The 24,415-nt window shown below is 41.9% G+C and overlaps 1 protein-coding gene across 27 annotated transcripts in view; it reads right to left on the reverse strand.

Annotated features, from left to right (window-relative positions):
• Positions 1–24,415, reverse strand: part of FBRSL1 (fibrosin like 1) — a 503,076-nt gene that overhangs the window by 155,907 nt on the left and 322,754 nt on the right. For all 27 annotated transcript variants that reach the window (XM_031506234.3, XM_085592726.1, XM_077787189.2 and 24 more), the window contains one exon: positions 15,234–15,263. In XM_031506234.3, the coding sequence (XP_031362094.1) occupies positions 15,234–15,263 (30 nt within the window). The remainder of the gene's footprint in view (positions 1–15,233; positions 15,264–24,415) is intronic.

Raw genomic sequence — 24,415 nt, forward strand, 5'->3', positions numbered from 1 at the left:
TTTATTAAGTAATCCAATTACTATGATGTGACCTTCCTTCATGCATAAATGTCTAGTCAGACTGCAGGATAGGATAGCCTATCAACCTGGGTGTTTTCCTTAGGACACAAGCTTCTGTTCCTCTAATTACAAAGGTAGTTACAAAACACAGCTACTGCACAAAACATTGCACCTCCTTTGCATCTCCTCTCATCGTTCTCCAGTTCTCTGGAGAGCACCTCCACACCCAACCACAGTGGGAGCAGGTTGAGACCAGTCTCCTGCACCCACCTCTTGGACCATGCCTTCTTCCAGCCTCCCTTGGGAGGAGTTTCCCACTGACACCTACAGACCTGCCTCCTTATTCTTCTCAAAATGTACCTTAATGGAATGCCACACACAGCACTTGGGCCTTCCAGGTGTGACAGAGCCACTCCTCACCTTGTTGCTGATATAAGGGACCTCTTTAGAGCCTGTGCACACTCCCTCCTGCCTTCTCCCTGCTACATGAGCTGCCTGTAGTGGGGACAGCCTTTTTGTGACCTAGTGAGGATATGGTCCTTGGCCAGAGCTCCTGGGAGCATTGATACAACACACAGGTCACATCCAGCATCACCAACAGACACCTCTGGAATCAGTGACAAAGCTGCACGAGTGACTATCGTGACCCAGGAAAGTACCACTGAAGAACCTGGATTCCTGGCCAGTGTGTGTGAGGCAAGTCCCTGTTTATACTCCATTTGAAACAGGCTTTTTCAAGGGATGCAGGGCTTTTGCTTGGAAATAAGCCAAGGGAGGACCTTGGGCTGTATCCATTGACCTCTGATGACAGAGATTAGATAACAAATGAATGGAAGTACTTTCAGCAGTGGTGCTGTGTGCTGAGAGACATAATAAAGAGAATGTATCATGGCCATACATATACAAAAATATATAATTCCCCAGAGAGACTACCCAGTGAGAGAAAAAGGCTTTGGTATGTCCCTGTTTGTTATACTGATTTTCCTGGCTTTTCTGAAGGAGAGAATATTTTCCAGCTCATTCCTGCCCTGAAAAATGCTACAGCCTCTGCAAACTCCAGAAGAAAACCACAGTTATTGATGCTGAAGGGTCACTTCAAATCACCCCTTATTTCCTTTGATTCAATGTTTTTCACACTATTCTTTAACATTAAATATCTGATAAAGCAAGAACCAAGTCAGAGGCACAAGAACCAAGTTAGAGGCACAAGAGAGGAAGAAGTGCAGGTGGAAGAGCAGGTACACACCTCTGGCCAAGTGAAAATGATAAATCTAAAACCCCTAAGGGAAATTCTACATGGAACAGATCACAGCAGCCTGTTCAGAGGTCTGACAGAGAAGATTCACAAGCAACATCCAAGCCACAGGTACAGAGTCTAAAGCTCCTCTCCCTGCTCTGTGTCTCCTCCACCCTATGCAGGCAGAGGCGGCTGCTATGAGGAACAGGGAATGTCTCTTCCCTGTGTGAAGCTTTACTGAGGCCTGGAAACATCACAGAGGCCTTCGTGGAGCAGCTGATGTGGCCAGGAATCCCAGTAATCAAATCATGGCGGTACCTTCAATGCGATTCCCCCACCACTGTACCAAAGGCCACCGGCAAGGATTACCCAGGACAATTTAATTATGTGTGAAAACAGCTGCAAAGCTTTATGAGGTTTTAGGGTTGTTGTTCTTTGGATAGGAGGGGGGAAAGGAGAGAGAATCAGACATGCAGCGAGCTGGCTTGGAATGACCTGCGATGGCAGGGAAACACCTTGTCATACACACGAGCAGAAGGTTAAGGGCTGATACAGTTTTACTCAAATACTGATACCAGTTTTACTCAAAAAGTCTGCTTTTTCATGACTTGTCACCTGGAACGGGGTCAGTGTGACCTGCTGTACCCCACATCCCCAGTGTCATAAGAGATGACTGCCCATTCCTGCACACACCTTCATCCAGAGAAAAGCCAGCTTTGCCACTGCTTACCTGTGCACCCATGTTAAAAGAACATGATGGCCTAAGGGACAGTGAGGTGCATTCTTGCTGATACTAGCTGAAATCTTGGTCATACTTAAATGAAACAGGATTTTATTGCTGCCTTTGAACAGGCCAAAGATTCACCTATGGGAATACAGTGTCTGGAGAACAGAAGGTAACAAGGTCCAAAGAACAACTACACATTGTCTTTTAGACCTTTCCCCTCCTTGATTCCATTAAAAGGTCCTCATGCCTTGTAAAATATCTGTAGAGGAAAACAAACCACCATAGAAAATACTTCACTGGGTATTACTTTCCTCAGGCACGGTGAGAGCTCATCAATGCAGTCTGTAAGCTGTTTGATTTAAGGACTCCACCAAACATGTCTCACACAAAAACTACAATACATGTGGTATTTGTTTGTTTTTATTTCAATTTTATTTCTGGATTCTACTTTGCTCTGTAAGTGATTTTTCTTGCATGACAAGCAATATCCAGTTATTCATGCACTGCCTTTTTTAAGTTTTGACATTTTGCCCAAATTGAAGACAACAAGATGCTTCCTAGAGGTTCTCCTAGCTTCAATGAGGTCTCCCATACTTCTGGCTTTTAAAAACTAGTACATACTAAACCTAATACACATAAAACCAAGGCACACAGTTAGTGACACCAGCCACAATTTCCATTCCACATGTCTGTATGTTCTCTGTCTATGCACAATGGTGCTTCCAACCTGAAAACAATGCATTCAAGGAAAGAAATATGGATTTGTGTGATGGGATTTCCAATGGAGCCTCAAGGACTTTGGTATCCCTAGACTATAAAGGAAGTCCAGAGAACAGAACGCTTAACATCTCCAGCCTCCTTTGAATTCCCAGCCTCACTGAACGAAGAATAAAGAAAGCAGGAATCCACTAATTAAAGAGAAATGGGGCTTATTTGTCTTGGTTTCTGAAGTCACAGTTCTCCACTTCTGAAAACACAAGTTTCTCACCAGTTCTTTTCTGCCCTAGGGCTGTGACCTAAGCAGCTTAAATGATACACAGATTTTGGTCGAAATCTGCTCCTTATTTACTGGACTTCAAATGTGCAAGCAATTACTGAATGGGTCTCGTTTATTGAATAAAAGTATTTAGGCATTATGTTTACAAAGGCCTAGAAACATTAAAATCTAGTGAAAAACAATTACTTTTACCGAATACATCTGCAAGCAATATGAAGTCATTTTGTTTTTGTAAATTTCTCCGTAATAGACTTATTGTTGATGTGGAAAATGTTCACATTGCAGCAGTGAATAATTTTGAAATGCCAAACTTAATAAAGGAGAAATTATTACAAATAATATCACAGCCTTTAAAGACAAAAAAAAAAAAAAAAGCCAAAATACCAGTGGTTTCCTGACTAGTCGATCCTTTTCAGATTGGCAGAACCTCTTCAGACTAATCAGGAAGAGTTAGACAAATAGTTACTTTATTATGGAGGCTGTCAAATAAATCAGAATCTGGCAAGCAACTGTTTTTGAGCCCTGCAGCCGGCCTGGCTTATTTTCCTGTAAACCCAGCTACAACAGACCCAGGGATGTGTGTGTTTGTCTGCAGAGCAACGTGGAGACTGCAGGCCTCTAAACAAAACTTCTTCCAAATCTGGGCCAGCATTTTTCTTGGCTTCCTCAGGTTTTGTTGTGGAACACGGCTGAGAGAAGAAATGTTTTCTAACCAATTAATTCAAGTCACTGCTGTTATTTTTAATGGAGAGCTCTGAAGCTCAGCTCACAAAGGGTAATGAGAAAATAATGTTTTAAACAACATCATCAGAGGAATTAGGCCATGGGCTTGAACTACATTATCCAGTCCTCGCCGCAGAGTTATTTTGCCCCCCCCAATGTTTGCTCTTTACAATGGCACGATGAATGGGAATTTTGCCTAAGGTACAAGCCTGAGACACAGCCACAACTGAAGGTCAGAGAACAGCGAGTTTCAGCACTCAGCCACAAGAAATGGCTCTTGTGCTGCCACAGCCCCGACTCCAAACACCATCCCAGCGCCCCTGGGCTTGTGTGTTTGTGGGGGAGTGAAAACCGAGATCGGGTCCTAGCAGGGCACCAGGGCACAGGCTTAATCCACTTCTCACTCCACTTCAAGTATTTACACTGATGCAGAGGAGACTTAGGTACATCATTGGCATTGCTCAGTTATTCTGCCGAATGGAGGGAAGAAGAGTAACACTGAGAGGTAACAACATCACCTTTCCTACCTCCATTCAATCCTTTTTGTGTTTGGAGAACATCAACTTGAAAGGACCACAAGGCAGAGGAAAGGCAAAAGGGAGCCAGGGTAGGGAGGGAGAAGAAAGTTTGAAATTATAAGACAGAATGGATTTAATGATCACTGGGTCTTACAGGCCTGTTTGAAATATTTTCCAGCACTGCTACTGTACCAAATATATTCACCAACTGAACAGTGAAGAATTGTAGCTGGAAACTATGATTGTCCAGGCAAGAACTGTCCTTCCTCCTACCTCCTTTACATCCATGGCAATGCAAACTGGCAGCACTGACAAATCAATTCAACACCAGTGATCATACAGACTAAGAACTGTAGAAACTAATAAGGTGGCTTAAAAAGATCCTTTTTTTTTTTGTTGCACTAGATCACATTACAAGCAAGTAGCACAGACTTGCACCTGCCTCCAGATGAAAGTGGTAGCTAGTGTAGTGCTGTTCTTAATATGAATTAACTTCTAGCACACATCTGCTTTATTTCTAATTGACTTTATAGTGCTACTAAAAATAACTGGCAGGCATACTTCTCTCCTTCCCTATGTCTCAATATGGATTCTCTGTCTTATGGATCCTAAAATGTAAGACTCACCAGCAATACAAACAATCGCTAACTGCATACCATCCTATATATACAACATTCATTAGGTTTTGTGGGGAAGAGCCACAGATTGGTCCTTGAAGGCAGCCTGTCTCGTGGAGAAACCACCAGCAAGAGATTGGCATCTCACAGCCCAGGGCCAGCAGCACAGGCACAGCAGGGGAGGGGCCACTGACGCTGTCAGACAAAAACTGAGAGATAGGAAAACGACAATAAACTTATATTTCACCAAAAAAAAAAGGGAGACTAAAAACACAAGGATAGGAAGGAGAACTTTCTGGTAGGATATATGTTGTTTTATGGGAACAAGCTCAATAATCACATGCAAAAAAAAAATCTTACTTCCTTGGACTTCACCTTCTACAGGCAGGGTGAGGTTATCTACAAATTTAAAGGGGTGAAAATGGCTGCAGTCACTCAGTAACTGGGATCTGAGTGTCCATAATATATAATGACATGTATAACACATGTTAAGTCACCTTTGTGGCAATTAATAAAAAGAACAGACACCTTAAAATCTTTTTTGGTTACCAAAGGTTACTGTGTGCTTTTATACTTGCATGATACCTTAATTGAGTTTATATATGAATGGGATCCACTTCAATTTTAGGCTAATATTCTTTTATATTTATAATAGTCAGGATAGCGACACATGCTTGATTACCTTTAAAACACTTATCATGATTCCATTTAAAAATAAATGAATCCCATTTAAAAGTGACTTGTCCCCATATTCTAGTATTTATGGACAAGGACATATGGGGCTGATTTCCCTCATTATTAAGAAGCACGTCTGAGGCTTAAATCATTTAAATTATTCATTGACAGCAATTGGGCTACTCATACAAACTCCTACTTACATAAGGAGTCCCACTGATAGACCAGTCAAGTGGATGAAGATGGCTGAACAGATTTTGGGATGCACGGAGCATCCATGGACACTGCTGACTTTGATTATGGTGAGGAGCACTTCTGAAAATGGGGCCCCACCTTCACTAATTAATATAATTTATCTGAGACTTTCAACACGGTTGTTCTGAATGACTTTTTCTTCACAGGTCACCATGACTGAGGTCCTGAGGGATGATCAGCAGCAGCTGGAGGAACAGGAGTGACTGTGCATCAATTACCTCAACAAAACCCCAGCCTGTTACCAGACTTTTCTAGAGCCCTGGGTTAGATGGGGCTTCCCTTTTTGGTGTGGGCTCACAGTGATCCTGAGATCAGCCAGACATGAGGTGGACATCTCTGCCCAACCTGGGCTGTGAAAGATTTCACCAAGAACAAAACCAATTCTAAGCAAATAGAGAAAACCATTTCCAAGCAGCAGAAAATGCCCATCTTTAGTGCGAATTTTCCTCTTCCTGCAATACTGAAATTGGAGACAGGAGATGGATAAATCATTGCTGAGCTTGGACCATAACAGTCCAAATAACAAAGGCTGTAAGCATTTAAAATTCTGCTATAAAGAGACTTTCCAGCCTATCACAGACTACTGTGCTCTCTGACCACCTCAGCACTGGAGGACCTTGAGCTAAATGTTAGCGTGTTTCCAATCAGTGGAGTCAGTGAAAGAACAGGAATCATCCTTCATGGAGAAAAAGAAAAGTTATTGTTATTCTTTGCAACGTTTTATTTTTAATTAAAAAGACATGTTTCTTGTTCTCAGAATGAGCCAAAGGAACATTTGCAGTCGTTTCCAGGTCACATTATATTGCACATACTGCAGCTGATTTCACAGCTATGTGGGCAAATTACTGTTTTTCGGCAGAACTAAATCATTATCAAGGTAAAGGCAGACAGTGAGCACCACCAACACCTCGAGGTTACAGTATATTTTAGGAAAACATGGTCTAGCTCTTGGAAGAAGACACTTTCATATTTCAGCCATTTCTCTGTTCCCTGCCCAGCCCCAAGTCTGAGCCCCAGCATATCCTGGACTTTGTTCCTATATGTGATCTTGACGGTAAAGATATTTTTTTGTTTCTGTTTCCCCTAAGAAAGGCAAAAAGGTTAGTAAGTCTTTAAACTCTCAGTTCTTATGGCTGTTAATATTTCACATTGCCAGCAGGGAAAGGAATTAAAACTGCCAGTAGCTATCCAGATAGATTTTAAAATCCCCTTCCCTCCCCCTTCTCTCTGCCTCCCTCAGCTTCAGAGGATATTTTCCCCGCAAATTGGTTTTAAATTAAGGAAGGTGATGAAGGCAATGTGCCGTCTCAGCATTTTCCCAGGTGCACTTAATCTAATTTCATTAAGGAGATCAGGACAGATGATCGCTACAGTTGAAACATTAAGTCTGTCCATTTTTGTATAAAAAAACCATTAAGTCTGTCAAAGTGTCGGCGGGTGGGCTGTTTATTATTGGAGATGAAGGCACGCTTTGCTTCCCCAATAAACTGTCAGGAGTAGTAAACCACAAATTAAGTCAGCTGCTGCCAAAGATTTAGGCAAAGCTCTCCAACTAATTTTGACACAGGTGTGGCAAAGGCCAAGGAAAGGCTTGGAAACCTTGGAAACTGAGCCCGTTATGTGAGATACTTCAATCTGACCATCCAAGAGTGGGAAACTGGGCATCAGTGGGTGTAATCCAGACTTGCTGATGCTTCTGACACTCCAGACACAGAGATGATAGGAGCTGTGCTGCACCGTGTGCCTCAGAGCAAAAGCTGCAGAGTTCACCTTAAGTAGACAAGAGTTCATAAAAGCTTCATTCAAGCCACTGCTGTGTTTTGAACTTATGCACAGCTTTGACTGACTGTACATTCCTCAGACAATCATACAGGTATCAAACAAAATTAGAGCAAACTCATGAAAATGCAGAAACTTTGGAAGACCAACACCCATACCAGGAATCGAGTGAAGCTTTCTAAGACTACAAAACCAAATGTAAGCCATTTGCTAAGGAGAACATTTCCCTTCTCAAGAAAAATGCAGCTGGGTAGAACTCAGTATTAAAGACCATTAGGAAACGTTAAAAAGTATGAAGTATTAACTGGAATTACACAATCTTTACAGTACACACAGAGAAACTAATAATGACTAATACAGAATCAGAAGCGACATTCTAACTTGAATTTTGTGATGAGGGAAAAGTATCTTGTTTGCAGATACTGTGCTTTGAGCATCAAGGGTGGGCAGGACAGAGGAAGGTTCATTTTCCCACTCCAGGTGCAGCCAGGGCAGGAACAGAGCCCTCGTGAGCTGTATCCTTTATTCCTGCCCAGGGGACACAATGCTGCACACTGTGCCCTTCTGTATTACTTAACCTGGCAAATGATTTTGGAATACAGGAATGAAATGCTCTGCAAGCCAAATGAGAGCCTGCAATTGTGGCTATTGGAGCATGCATCCACCAGAATTCTCATCTCCTTGGCATCTTTACGGTTAATTATATAATTCGATTTAATTAATTGAATTGCTTAACTCAATTGCCAATTCCTATCACCTGCCTACTCTGTTATGTTCTATCTGATCACCTTCCAAGGAGCTCCTGCCATTGCACAGGTAGCCCTTTGGACTCAGACTACTTTATAATGTTATAATGGTTTTTCTTGATGTGGGCAGACAGCTGTACACAACTGCTCTCTTCTCTGTTGCCTCACATCTTAAAAATTTCTTCACAAGGTCCGTGGCAAGATAAGAAAACGCTTCTGGATGGGGAACTGGAACAGGGAGATGTTAAACAATGGAGAAAGCAGGGAGCCAGGGACATGCTGACTGCTAGCAACAGAACTGGTATTATCCTGCTGTGCCCAAGAGCTCTACATAAGATCTCTTCAAGCCTTTTATGTGAATTAATGATGGATTTTTTTTCAGCAAACTAGAAGGCTCTTCTCATTGTTTGCTCTGAAAACTCTTTTCTACATTTTCAAGAATGAATACGAGCACCACGGACTGATGACTCAGCTTGTTATATACAGACTAATGTACTTAAAATTGGAGTTTTTGTCTGGATAAGAAAAAAACACAAAATCTCAGTAGGAGGGGAGCACATTGGTGCTGAAGCTTTGACTCTGCTTCATTTTTTTAACTGCATTCTTGCTTTATTTAAATATAAAGGTCAAGAAGGGCTATTATTACTAATAATATTTACCAGAGCTGTAGTTAAGAAGCACAACTTGGAATGCTCCTCTCCCTCTGGAAGGACTTGCAGGGCTTAACTCAACTGCCCCAAGTCTCAGTGGGAACCTTTGTGTCTGCTCCATGCACACGGTGGGTGGATCGATGGAAACCCAGGGCATGCCAAGCCTCTCCCCCATATGGCATTTTCCAAAAAGCAACAGAGTGAACTGGGTATGCAGTGGGCTTAGAGGATGCTATTTTTCTGGTAAATCTATTCTTGGAGAATGATGAAATAAAACAAATTCACTGAGTGGTGAATTTTTGTCTTCCTGCACTGGCAACAAGATTACATTTGCCTGTTTATAGCACCCAAATCTTTCAAGGGCTACAAGGTTATTTTAAATTCAATATTTTGATATTGTTTAAAAAGCAGATCTGTTTTTAATAACAACATGCAGATTGTCTGTAAAAGAGAGGCTTTATTCCATTAGGAGAACTAACAGTCTTTACCCAGTTATTACTATATGGGAGAGAGCTTTCTCATTAGTTTTCACACTGGGTTTTCTGTCTGTGAGAAATAAACCTCAGCAGAAGCACTGATTCTGTGCATGTATGTGCATGCACATGCATATATGCAACACTACTGCAGGATGCCAGGCCTGCAGCAGAGCCCAGCCACACACTTCCACAAGGACATTCAGCACTGCTGTCCATAAGCCAGAGCTATGGTAAAAACCACTTCAGTTCTGTCTGAGAACCCAGCTGGGAAGTAACTGGCAAATGGAGATTTCTCACTATAAGCCACAGCTGAAAACTGTCATAGACTGAAGTGTAATGCTAACAGAAGTGCAAATACTGCCATGTGAAAGCCCTCAGTTCAACTCCATGTCTGATCTTTCCCTTCTGCTGCAACCAGTATGAATCTCAATTTCTAGGAAAGTACCAAGTTTAATTTCTCAGAAAAAAGGACAATTGAATGATGGACAAAACCAGTTTGGGGACCTTGGGATGGGTAGGCTTCAAAAATAGCAAATACAGATTATCTTAATTGGGAACTAAACTTCCAGCCTCACAAAAACAAATCAGATGGAACCCACCTTTTCCATTGCCAGATAAAATGTAAAAAGCAGAGGAAGAGAAGCCTCCAGCAATAGCGCTGGAGGGGGCTTTTCTTATTGCTGGGTAATCTTAGACACAAACATACACACACAGAGTGACCATTCCTGCTAAGAACTAGCAGGAACTAGCAACTCCTCAGCCTCTCTTCATTATTGCATCTCTTTCTCCTGCTGCCTGAGCTGTGATTTTTCCTGTGGACTTGTGGATACCCTTTCAAGGTCAACACAGCTGAAACAACAGTGATAATTTCATCCACCAGATCTTCCATACAGTTTATTCTTCTCATTGCTTCTACTCTTATCACCTCCCTCTCTCACTCAAGCCCACAGTTCTCAGCACTCTGACTCATGATACTCCTGACACCAAAATATTCAACCTATATTTTAAGTCCTGTATATCCTTGTTAACATAATGAGCATCCTCTGTTTATCCACACAACTACATTCTTGGTCAAGCTACCTCACCCTTCATTTACCATTTTGTCTTTCCTTTGGTGACAGCAGATGTAACTGTGTCCTTGTGCCACGGAAAAGTTGCTGCAAGATAATTTTCCTAGTCTGTGGCTTTGCTTCCTACACAGCTTCTGACTCCTGAATGGCAAACTATCACTCTTTGTGTTTTGACTCTTTCACAGCTTACTTCTTCTTCCCAACACTGACATTCAGCATTGCTGCAAGCTTCCATCTCCGACTGGTCTGATTCAATCACTCCCTTGGTAAACTTTCAAATAAGCACCTCCTCACTACTTACCACTGTGCCTTTTGCTACGGAGAGCAACTTCCCATTCACTGCCATAAAGCTACTTGACTTTCCCTCTCAAATGCCTCCTAAAACATTAATACCTACAAATACCACCTTTAGATTAATACCTAGGAAATCAAAACTGGACAACAACGAGGCTGCCGGCATGCTGAAACAATGCTGCTGCTGACAGTGTCCCCCCACTCACCTGGGTGCCTTCTCTCTCCTCTCATCCATGACCCATGAGATGTTCTGTGTTTCTGCAGCACGTAGCAGGATGGGAACCCAGCCCCAGGTAGAGGGATCACAGCACCACAGTGCTGCTCCCCTGCCATCTATCACAGCTAAACTGCACCTGCTCTCGTGCTGCTGCCGACTTCCAGGCACCTCCTGGGACGCTGGGATTAGCAAACTACAGCATGGCAAGGCTGATTCACTTTGCCACAAGCACAGCCTAAGGAACTCAATGGGCTGCTGCAGAAAGTCATGAGAAAAAATTATTTCAAAAGTTTTTGTCTCCACCTTGGATTTAACTTTGCCTGCTTCAGGGGTTGTTTGCTATAGCTAAAATACAAACTACAGAATGAATATACAGTAAATACTGACTAAACTTAGAAATACAGTTCCAGTTTTTGCACATTTTACTTAGCATCACATTAAATGAAGAATGCTTGATATCTAACCCCTGATTTGGAGAGCTCACTTACATGGCGGGGCCATGTAATTAAGCTGACAACCCACAATTTCACACAGAGCAGACAGAAGTCCAAGACTGAAAGAACATGAACACTGAATTACTTTTAAAGAAAGAAACAGCCGCCTTTTTTTAATGCAATCTTGAACACTGTTATTAAAAAAATGAGAGCAACATTTTGGAGTAACGAGCAGAGATTACTCATTCCCTTGTTTTACACAAGTTGACTTTTGGCTTTCTGCAGAACACCATTTAACAGAGCACATTACCAAGCTGCTAGCCACTTTTCACAGTGATGCTAAAGCAGGTAAGAGACAATAAGTGGAACTGTTGATGGTTTATATTACTCTATTATGTTAATGTTCACTAAAGTATGCCATAAGCTCTCTCATTACATGTGTATAAACCAATTCTCTGTGGTGTTATTCCTGTGCTAAATGCTATAACTACATAAATCTTGAATTAATGGAGACTTTATAGTTCCTGAAAATGAAGGGTAATTGCTATCTGTTAATGCTGTTGTTGCTATTAAAGGAAGTATATATTTTCAGTAACAATGTTTATGGACCGTGAGCTTCACATCTCAGCTAGCACACAGAGAAGAGACAGTGTAATACAAGTATCAGACTGACTCCCTTTCTGTCCCTCCTCCCTCTCAAAAAGAACAGTATCATTTCCACAGCTTCAGCCAGCAACACTGCAACCCTCCCTACAGCTGCAGAGCCCAAACCAATGCCCTTCACTGAACACAGAGTAAAGGAAACAGGATTTGCATTTCCATCGCGGGGAACGCATGATTTGCTAAGTTTCTCGCTTGGTTAAATGGCTGGACAGCTCACTTTATTAGTTTGGGTATCTCAAACAGTTCTGTGAGAAGCACATGGAGACAGAATGATAGGTGTGAGAAAGTACCATCCCATTTACTTCCTCTGAGATTTCAGCAGTGATGCAGAAGTGAAAGGCTATACTTGGCCAGGGACAGTTCTCAGAAAGTAGATGGGATTGACAAGTCCCCTGCTTTGAGCTCCTCTTCTCCAGTTATTAAAAACAGCAGCGCAATGTTTGGAAACACTCACGGTCTGCTGTGAGACTGTACCTTGCACTAAAGTAATGGCTCCTCTCTCTGATACACTGTACGTGTGACTAACTATGCTCAATTGCTTTTCTCCCCTGGAGCCCCACACAAGGTAAAAAACCAAACCATCAGGAAGGTGTTAATATTTTACAATGCAGGGAAGGTAAAACCTTAATTTTACTCTAACATCTATGTTTGAAAACATTAGCAGCTCAATAGCCCATACACCTATGAACTAAATAAATAGTGGATAATTACTAGCATGGTACAGAGAGAGAAGTAGGAGGTGGAAAATTTCAGTTTTGCTTCTACCTCATTGCTGACTCAGTTTGTACTTGAACACAAATTTTTTTTGTCTGCTTTCCTCGTGAGTTTTATGCAGACAACACTGGCCCGCTGTTTATGACTAACAAAAAATGTTATGCAAATCAAAAGTACATCAGTAATTCCTGCCCTGCCCTTCCTTAGTGCCAGCATATGTAGGTGTACCTTGAAAACGCTGGTTCTTGCTGACCAGGCAGCAGAGCAGCATTGCTTTGTAGCAGTGGGGAAAGAAGCCGACCCATCCCGTAATTTGGGAAGGCTGGTGCTGGGCTAGGCACTGTGCTGAATCCTCCACCTGCCTGCAATAGCCTGGGAGCATTGGCAGGAGATACATTTTGCCATCACAGGGAGGAGGAAAATGAGTGTAGTCCCTCAGGACAGTCACAGCAGAATTTTTACAGCTCTTTGTTGCATCAGTCAGGTTAAGTTTTAGAGAAACACTGGATGAGTTTCCAGGGGAGTGCAGAATGTCAGGTATCAATGGAGCGAGTCAGGCTGCCCCTGTGCTCCCCAGCTGGAAGGCAACGCTGCGCTTACACTGTCCCCATGAAAGGCTTGAAGCATCTTCAACCCTGAGAGTTTGTGTGCATGTGCCCACATCTTTGATGACAAGAAAAGCAACCCCACTTAATTCCAGAGACCTATGTAACAGGACTGTGTCATGTTTTACGTCTCTGCAGATCAGGCAAGAGATAGAAAGATGATAATCTTGTGCTGCTCTCCTTATGAAGAAATGTTATTATTAAGGCAGAGTCACCTTAAGGAGAAGGTAGCTGGGAAATAGGTGAGCCTAGAAAGTCAAATTACAGTTAAAGAAATGTAAAGAAATGTCATATTAATGGTAAGGAACACTATAATAGCCTTTCATTTGTTGTAAAGGACATCAAGTTACCAGCCAAACACAATGCAGCTTCCTCTGAAGGTAACCTCAGATCCCACATTCTGAAAGCTAATCAATGTTGTTCAGATTTCAATTTCTTCTCTACAAGGTGAAGTCAAACCTAATCTAACAAACGTCAGTCTCAGATGTAATGCCGCTAGCTGGGTCTACCAGTGTAATTTAGATAATCATTAATAGCATAGCTGTATAATAAAACTACATGTCACTTACAACTTCATCTCAGGTTTGACTGGCAGATCTTTAAACAGTTTTCTAAGTGATTGCTTTTACTTCCTTTGATTGGGCAGTCAGAGAAACGTTTTAACCCCATGGTATCTAAGCTTTTAGGGAATAATATTTCACCCTCACCACCCCTGCTGTCAGCTCTGCTGCTGTGTAACCTTGTAAGAAAGAGAACTTGGGGAGAGGGGTACTTTCAGTGAGTGACTTTACACATATATACTCATATAAATTTAGAAGAATATAAAATAAAATATGTACAGTATCTTTCATTCAACACACAATTTACATGTTCCTCTTCAATCAAGCCACCGTCTCAAAACACAGCTTTTGCCATACTCCAAGAATATTTAGTATCTGATGGGATTTTTAAAAGAAGAAGTTGAAGAAACCCTGATGTTTCTAAAGCTCTAACAATACTAACAAAAGGCTTTCAGAGCAGTCTCTTGAACTCATGGTAACCTCTGATGCAGCTGGGTGTGCTGCTGAGGACACAGGGCTATCTGAAGTCAGCCTTTACTTGGGTAATGCTGATCCAGGAGAGAACTCTGTGCCACAGCTTCTCATCAATGAATGCAAGAGACTATACAGCCAAAATATAATAAAGGTTTGATGAAGAGCTGACCTGAGACTGACAGGTTTGATCTGCCAGAAGCTGGCAAGGAATACTCAAGTCTTTTATATATTTGTTTAAAAGCATGGTGCCACTGGTGCTACACAGTGGGACTTGTCTGTTTTCCTTGCAGAGGTGAACAAGAAATCCCCATACATAAACTACAACCTTTCAATGACCAACCTCTGTATTCAAAAGAAGGTCAGAAAAATCATTGCTCTGTGATAAATATGCATGCAACATGACAAAACACTCCTTGACAGTTACCACACTGCCTTGGGAGGGCAGGTCCCATCTTCTAACTGATTACAAAACTGACATCTTCAAAGGTTACTGTATATAAAATATTGGCTCCTGACAAGTTATCAGAGGAAACCTCCAATGAAACAGCACTAACGTTACAACTCAGGTCTCACAAAATGCTCACATAATAATCAATAAAGACTATTATGTTAACAGAACTCTCTTTCCTGTAAATAGAAGCTAGTGAAGATCACAGAGTAGCTGATCTGACGTTTTCTCATTCAGTTGTAGATATTTTTAAATTTGACATGAAGACTGAAGGAAAATGTTATTTTCAAATTCATTCTTATTTTGACTATCAGGGAATTTCCAAGCATATAAAATAAGAAAATTCAGTCTTACCTTATCGTCAATATCGCTCTCGCTGTCACACTGTGGATTAGAGAGAGAAAAAAAAGATTTTGAGAAACACCTTTATGTACGGGGATCTTTTGCATCATCCTCTTAAATCTTTAGGATAGCTGTTTATGATGTTCACAGCTCAATGAAACACAGTTCTGATGTCTGCAGTAATGCCTTGTACATTGCTAGCATAAACCAGACAAAGCCAGATTCTCTCTTACACAGATTTAAGGTGTACTCTTACTTGGATGGGGGAAAGCAAACTTTAAATAAAAAAGACAATCAGTGATACATTATAACAACCACTGTAACATGAGTACCACAACAAAAACCATGCTTTTTTATCATCCCAAATATATAGTAACAGTTTTGCATTGCTTCACCTTGATAAGCACTTTGTCATCTAACAAGGAAACTGTGAAACAGGCAATCAATTTCCAATTTAATGAGTGGTACCACGAATAGTAATTAAAATACATCATAAATTTGGGTACATTTTTTAGTTTGAATGAGATCATGATCCCAGAGGGAAGTGTTTACTTAAAGAGTTTTGGAGTGCAATCTCTTTCAGGCTCTGAAAATGAAATACTCTATTTTCACAGCACAAATGATGGAGAGATAACTTGGGCACTGAACATTTCAGGACATGTACATCTTGCTGGCTGGAGCTCAGAAAGATTTACAGCTGGGAACAGCAGTAAATCTCTTGGTGTCTGTTATGCTGACAGAAGTGGTCAGTGTGTTCTGTAGCCTTGGTGCCCAATGGGAATTTTCTCCTTCAGCCAACTGCTGATGGGGATGGCCTGGTGGGTTTCTGTAACTGGCAGCATCCTATAGAGCTCACTGGGTCAACAAGAGAGGACTCTGCAAGCCAGCAGTGACAACCTCCAAATGTGGAAATGGGCCATGAGAAAGCATATGATTCAGTGTCATGAATGTAAAAGAAGGAATAGATCCGTTTGGTCATTTTGTCCAGATTTCCTCCTGGACTGGGGAAGAGGGATCTTTCCTGTCACATCCTTTTATCCTCAAGTCACACAGCAGAAATTTCAGCTGTTACATTCTTAATTTTCTGCTTATTTATGAGAGAATATTTAATCTCTTCTTCTTCTATTTGGCACATGGAATGACTGACCTTAAATACTTGAGGAACCTTTTATTTTTAAATTATCTGAAACACACCGAGCACACAAACAGCTCCACTATATTGGAGGAATCTCCCACAGTGATTCTGCAGTGAAGAGTGCTCAGCTTCCCAACTGACACCTTATTCCCATTTTACTGCAGTGAAAATGCTTGGTTTAAGGAATCTGTTTTTCTATGGTCTTGACTAAGCAGAACTCTTTTTCTTCCAAAATGAAACCATTTTATACTGTCTCACGTGATCCACAGCCTGTTTTTCACAGAGAAATCTGACTGTTTAGCAGAATGTGCACAGTTCTAATTGTATGTGTAACCATTCTGAAAAAGAAAGAACCTGAAGAAAAATGGAAGAAGTAATAAGACACTGCCTTGCAGGGGCCAGGAGCTGTGGGTGGGCAAGCTCTATGGGAAAAACCAGAGTTAATACCAGCAAATTGCACAAAGTCCCAGCCAATTGCTTTGTAGTAGGCAAGAACATCAGATAGTCATGTCTTTAGTAAATACCTTGCCATAAGCCATTTGTGCCTTTTTGTGACTTTTATTCTGTCACTGACCTTTATGAAAATTATTATATGAAACACAATTTATGTTTTTTTTCACAAACCAAAAGTAAAATCAATCCTGATAAATCACCACGAGCAGCCATCTGCTGACTTCCCCAAACCTGTGTCATGCAACCACAGACAATTAGAAGTGTCTGCTCTGGGCCTGGAATGGGACTAATTGTCCATCTCACTGAGACCTGCTGGAACAGGTTTGCTGGGCAAAGGCTGCCCCAGTACCTGCTGCATTTGTGCTTGCCCAAGACAGCGATAATTCACGCTGACAGAGCAGCACATTCATCAAAACCCAGCTGGGGCTGGGGGAGAATGCAGCACAGCAGTCCACTTCTCATTATTTACATGCTCCTGAGAAACACTGGCTGAGTGGAGGGAAGCCTTTCACCTCCACCCAGGGGGAGCTCAAATCAAGCCCTAATGCTACAGGGACTGTGCATTCCCCCAAATTATTGGCATAATGGAGTGGGTCACAAAGACCTCGTTATTTTACCCTTTAAAGCCTGTCTACACGAAAACATCCTAAGTTACCAATTTAATCCTGGTCCTCATTCACATGAACACTTGTATTTTAGAGGCAGAATATTTGACTCTGTGATTCACTGTTCAGACTAAAGCATGTTACAGTAGAATTACACCTATTGCAAGAATAGCATAAAGATAAGCCAGCACACTCAGCCATGGGTCTCTTCAAATTGTATGCTTAGACAAGATCAACACAAATTTTAATTCCAACAGGGCTTAAAAATTATACACTGGATTAATAAAATAACCAAATAAATTAAACTTTGAAATCCATTGACTAGAAAGCATTCAAAATTATCACTAAATCTCAGATACTTTTGCCTATGAGTCCTGGTTTAAAAAAACCTCAATACTGTAAACATTACCAAATTTAGCTTAAAAATATTTGAGATGTAAACAATTTTTTTGAACTTTAGTAACCATTATTATTCAAATACAAGGTAGTATTTTAGTCTTCTCTGGTTTTGTAACAGAACATATCTTCCTAATTTTTACTGCATTATGATGTTAAAAAAAGAGACAAGAGGGTTTTTCTTGTTGAAAACAGATTTGACTTCCAAAATTTGTATACCTATAATGAGTATAAAGACCTCTTACAGAGCTTACATTACTAAAAGGTGCAGAACTGCTTTATTTAGCTGCCTAATTTTGCTTTGTACCAATATGCAACTTTGTCTCATGTAGATAAGTGAAAGTTGCAAAAAGCCAGTGAACCATCAAATCCACATGCTAGATTTTATAAACAGACATATGAACGAAGCAAACATCTGCTCTCTGAGGATACATTTTTCCCCATTCAGGATCTATAAAGACTTCATAATTAATTGCTTTTAAAATGGAAAAGACAGCAAAGAATTTTGTTTCATTTTAGCTTACATCTTCCTTACTTTAATCATGATTGCATCAGACTTGAAATTGCAGAAGGCAGCAGGGCTGTGGATGCAGACCCATACGTCAATGTGGCTCCATGTGGACACAGAGCCTTCTGTGAAGCTGTGACTACAAGATGAGCGGTTTAAAAACTGCATTTGTGGCAGTGAGTTGCCTAATTTCTTGTCTGCCTTGTGAAAGCAAATCCTCTGCCCCCTCTGCAGCCACGTAGGATCACTCACACTCACAAACTGTCCCTTGTATTGGTTCCTACCTGGCTTTAAACCACCAAAATACTGATCTTAATCCATGTGAGGATGTTCCAAACTGGCCTATGGGATGACAGATCATGGAGAGGATTTAACACATTGATATTTATAAAATTTGGACTTCTGCTTAACATACAAGAAAATAAAAACTTGAGACTCATGGCTACCAACCTATGCTAACCTCCCACCGACTCCTGAAGAAAATACAACCACCTTTGGTGGAAAAGGCCCCAAGCTGCAGAATTCCCACAGGTTTACTTTGTTTTATGTAAAAGGAACAGGCAAGTGTGGGAACACTTGCATCAAGAAACAGGAACCCAGAGGCTGCTGAAGGAGCAGCAGCACAGAAAAACTGACGGCAGCAAAACCAAACAGGCGCAGCCAGAGCTGCGAAAAGCAGAACCGCTGCTGACCCCGTCCCTCCCCTTGGCCAGGGTGTGCTTGTTGAAAACCCCCAGTTTCGAAGGGCTGCTTCAGTTTTGTGGGAAAGCTTCAGCCTCTGCTCCAGCCTCCTCCTCACCCCCCAGCACAGACACGAGGCAGGGACTGTGTCGCTGGGATGCTGGAATGGATGACGCGGTCACGGGAGAAACTTTGGTTTGGCCACAGAGGATTTTCTGTGGCTTAAAAGCCAACTTATCCCGTGTGAGGAGGAGGAGGAGGAGGCCATGCTGCGAAGGCTGAGGCCACCACCCGGCCAGGCTCACCTCCCACGCTGCTGTTGTTGAGGGACAAAAGCCCTTGTCAAAACAAAAAAAGTTTAAGAAAATGTGGAGAATGGCAACTGTTGAAAGCAACGGGGGCTCATTGAAAGACAAAAGCTTCAATTACCTGATTTTTCTAAAGTCCTGTTAACACTCCTGGTCTATAAGCAGGACTGTAAACAGCCATTGTACAGGGTTCATAAAGGCTCCTAAAGGGATTATTCACTGGGTTGTGCCAATTGCATCTCAATTCCACCAAGAATGTTTGCAAAGTTGAGCCCTAATTGTGCAGCTTTTTGGAAACAATTTCTTGCAGTGACAGATTCCAGTCAGAAGGAAGCCTCCCATGAGGTGAGGCTCAGCAGGACAACACAAAACTCAGGAATCACAGAAGGAGCATCCATGTGTGTAGACTGGGCCTTCTCATTTTTTTGATGCCTGGGGTGAAATCTCTCTTTACAAGACCCCTTTCCATCATGGTTTTCCAACCAGGCAAGGAGCTGTGATGCATTCCGTGACCTCCTTCTACAAACCACCTCAAGGGGGGACAAAGATGAATTTATGGCTACTGTAAAACAGACAACAGTGTATTTGGCAAAGGACCTTCTCTTACCTTTAGACTGGCATCGAGCTCCTTACAAGCTATATTATATTAAAACTGTCCTATGATTCTCATTTTCTGGTGAGTGTAGGAATCAGGAGAATGTCCTTTGACTCTTTTCTTACCCCCAATGTTTTAACTACTACGTCATTCAGTTTTTCTTGACATAATAAAAACACTGCATTGATTAACTGACATCACATAGTCATGTAAACTGTCTCATGCCAGGAATAAGAGCTTCAAGAAATGAAAACAAAACCACCCAAGTCTCCAACAAGACTGGCAATACCTGGATGTTATGTCAATGATGGATGTAGAGAAATATGGTTATTTCAAATGGAGCCACTTCCTCCAAGCTTCTGAGAAGCTACCTCAGCTTATCCACACAAAAATGGTTATCTCCTACTTCACCCAAACCCAGGGGTTTATGATTAAGGTTGTGACTACACAGTCCCAAGGCTGTGGGCCCAGTTGTGCCAGATGCTGTAGGGCACAGGAGTTACAGGTTCTTGCTCAGACAGCTGAGAGAAAGGCTTGTTTTTTTCCTCTCCACATAAACACATATACCTATAGATATTATTTATACTATGATTAAGCAGAGAGTGATAGACATATAAGCTAGCCACGTGAAGAAACAGATCCCAGCCTGGAGGGACATGTAATCTAACCAGTCTACCTGCAACTAGAACTGTCTGGGGAAGTGCAAGGCTGAGAGGAGAGGAGGCAAAAATATTAAATATACTCCCTAGAACATTACAATGAAAGCTGGCAGGGTAGAATATGTATGTAGAAACTTGCACAGAATATCTGAACAGTGAAGACACCTATACAGCCTGCACACCCACTCCACAGCCATGTTACCGCTATCTTATTATTTCCAGTCATATTTAATTACTGAATTTTCTTTTAATAGCAAGACTTGGGGAAGTAGTAAGCTTAAATCCCGGCTTTTTAATGTTTCTTTTAAAGGAAGGAGTAAAATCAAGCCTGTTTTTCAGAGCCCTCACTTCCCCATGCCCTGTGAGCTGACTTCCCGGGAGCAGCGGCAGTGGTACGGATGCGCGCTTGTGTGTGCAGGGGAGGGTGTTGTTTCCTATTAAGTCTGGCATCAGATTCATGTCTGCAGGGGCTTGCTTAAGATGATAGGAAGAGAGAGTTTTATCATGAGCCAGACTGACAGAAAAGCTTGCTAATGGGACTTGAGGCATACACAGGAAAGAAAGTGCCAAAACATTAAGCTACCGCCAAGTGTCAGAGGGCCACTGATTTATTGCAGCAATTTTGCCACTGTGTCCTTTATAAGGTCCCACAAGTCCTTCCTCCTGGCAAGAAGCTGTGAGCTGCTGCAGCTCGGGGAGAAGTTTAGATCCAGAGCACAGAAAGTGTCCAAGCGAAAGGCGGGGGCCGGGGGGAGGACGGAAATCGAATGTTGACTTGAACTTGCCCCAGGCAGCAGAGTCCTCTTAGCTCCACTGCCTCCCTGACAGCTTGATGAAATGAGTCAGGGCCTCCCCATGGCTAGACCAGCTCAGGCTTCCAAGTGCCGGGGTAGAGCTGTAAGAAACAGATTGAGCCTCAGGGCAGCAATTTTTTTTTTCCCTTTCTCTCCTCAGCATTTGGCTGGGGGAAGGGGGAGGTTATGAGCACTACAGATGTATAGGCTGAGCCTTTGTCTGCAGAGGGGGAGGGCGAGGGGGAGAGAGAAGAACAGCAAGAGAGTATTAGCCATGGCAGCCGAGAATAGCCCAGAGCACTATAACTAATTTTGAGGGGCAGTGATGCATTGTACGGGCTATGTGCTGTTTGGTCTGAGGGGGCCCCTGTTGTGAAGCAGCAATCAAGAGGACATTTTGTTAAGTGACCAACAGCTGTCATCTGCAAGCCCAGAGTGGGGAAGGAGGGAGCAAGAGGAAGGAGAAAAGGGAAAAAAAAAAAAAAAAAAAAAAAAAAAAAAAAAAAAAGAGCATTTGTCCCTTGAAGGCAGAGCACATTAATCCACCAATCTGCCACAGCTTTAACTCTAAACGTGCTCGGTGCCTCCAAAGACTCGAGCTCCACTCCATCAGCCACCCGGAGAGATGGGCACCTCTCGCCCTGCTCCAGCCTGCCGGATGCAGGGAGCTTCTCTACCTCTGTGGGTTGAGAAACCGACGCTAAAAATACTGTTTAAGTCTCTTTTCATTCCATAAAATTGAGTTGATCTGCTGCAGCTTAGGGTCAATCCCTCAAGGACTGTTTTTCCCCCCTTCCCTTTTTCATAGCACTCATAAATTAATCAGGAAGACCCTGACTAAGTCATTTCATGCTGTACAACATAAAAGAAAGTCCCCTGATGATCCATGCAAGGATCTATTAAAAGCGGGAGGAGGGAGGGAGGAAGGGTTAGGGAAGAGGGAGAAAAAGGAGGGGGGGGGAAGAAAAAAATCTCAACCTTTTTGATATTTTAGGATAAAAGCTGGAGGACTTTGTTACGAATTCTAGCCAACATCAAAACACCTTAAATAATTCAAAGAACATGTTAAAGGGAAGAAACTGAATGTTGCTCTGATGTTCAGTTGATGCAACGCAGAATATTACCCAAAACAGCACAGCCTGTTAAGGGAGGCAGCAGCCTTGAGCATTTCAGTTCTTTAGAAAAATGTCAGAACCTGTAAAAATCATAATTTCCAGCAACTTTTTTTTTTTTTTTTTTTTTGCATGATATAAACTCAGCGAGACTGAAATGTAGGTTTCTGACAAGCTGTTAACAAGACAACTTTAGAAATCTGTCTGGAGCTCTCAGGGAGATGGGCTGCCATTTCACTGCTTCGAAGAAGTTCATGACATGACAAGCAAAAATCAGGGAACAGAGACCTAAAAACCACGGTGTAATTTTCATTTGCTTCTGTCGTGAAAGAATTCAAGCAGAAATATTAGAAGGCTGCACAACTAAAAAAGCCAGGAACTGGAAAATCATTGCTGTGGTTTGACAAGCACATCTTTTATGCTGAAAATGGTTTCTTTATTATTATACCTATACACAGGAAAGCACTTTGGAGAAAAAGGAATAATCACAAATTATTCCTTAAGACCTACAACCTAAGATCTACAACTGCCTACTCTCCAGCCAAGTCTAAAAATTACCTAGTTCAAGACAGAGAGTGACCAACCCATCTTGAAAAAGCTGTATAAGCCACCAGATTTCTGTTCATTTCCCACAGCCTTCCCCCACAAAGAAAGGTAGAAAGCTCCTTCCATAGTGCAGTCATTTACTGGAGCCTACACAGATAAATGCTGCTACCTAAATGCTTAATAAAGACACATTCATTAAAAAAAGAAAAGTCAGCATCCAATGCCATCTACACACCAGAGTTTGGCACCACACTCAGGAGAGCCCTTCTGGCTGGTTTATCATATTATACCTCCTACTTCAGGCCTTAATATACCACTAGAATGCTTTGCCATAATTTTTGGATGAATAATGATGCTCTTTCCAGAATCAATCTATTCTACTCAATAGTCAGAAAAAAAGTAGATCTATATATCTATCCTCATACAATACACCTCTTTCAATATATAGTCTCCCTCACTTTCTCTTTCACTATTTGGACTCATTCTAAGTATTTAATGGTAGGCTGATGGAGCTGCCTGGAAGTCAATTTACTGACTGTGATTGACTCATTATATCTATGGTTGCAGAATCTCAGCACCCTTGGGAAAACTTGGAAAACCCAACATACAATTTTATGCTTAATTTCAGCCCATATTTCCCAAGGAGAGTGATCAAACAATGCAGGAGGTAATTTTCACTTGTACTGTCTATGACTACACCAAAGGGTAATGTGAATTATGGGCCACACTTAGCCCAGCATGTGCAGGGATCACACAAATAATGAACTGGAGCCTTTTCACCTCCTTCCTACCTCTCCTTGTTTCCACACCATCTCCAGCCATGCACCCACAGCCACACTTGGGTAATTGAAAGAACAGTGCAGCAAAGTTGAATAGTTGATGCTGCATTTCACCAATTTATAAAACAGAGGAAACTCTGACAAGAAAAGGGATGCAGTCTGCTTCTCTTCTGAAGTGCTCACAAGCTCTTTTCTCTCTTTCCTTGCTTGGGCATTGTGTCACCTGTCACTCATTTTCTTTTCATTAGACACTCTTGGAGACATTACAGAAGCCGTACACGGGTTTTCACTAATAAACCAGAAAACACCCATTACTTTCTAATTCTCTTGTTTTAGGCTATGACTAACACCATGTGTTTGCAAGAGACATCTTGTCCCCTTTACCATGAGCCTCCTGGCTCAGAGTTACCTGGACCCCCTGCCCCAGCTGCTTTGGTCCCTCATGCTCTCCTGAGAGGAGCAGAAACCAAGATGGGATATGCAGTGACTGCACAGAGCAACTCTGGTTTTGTTTAATGCAAGGATGCCTAGATGATACATCCAAGAGAAAAAAAATGGCTTAAAGCCATTATTTATAACCATGAGAGGCTGCTGCTGTTTGGAGAGGGGGTTATAAGCTTTCT

Source organism: Lonchura striata, chromosome 15 (genome assembly GCF_050655825.1).
Source record: "Lonchura striata isolate lonStrDom1 chromosome 15, ASM5065582v1, whole genome shotgun sequence".
NCBI lineage: Eukaryota > Metazoa > Chordata > Aves > Passeriformes > Estrildidae > Lonchura > Lonchura striata.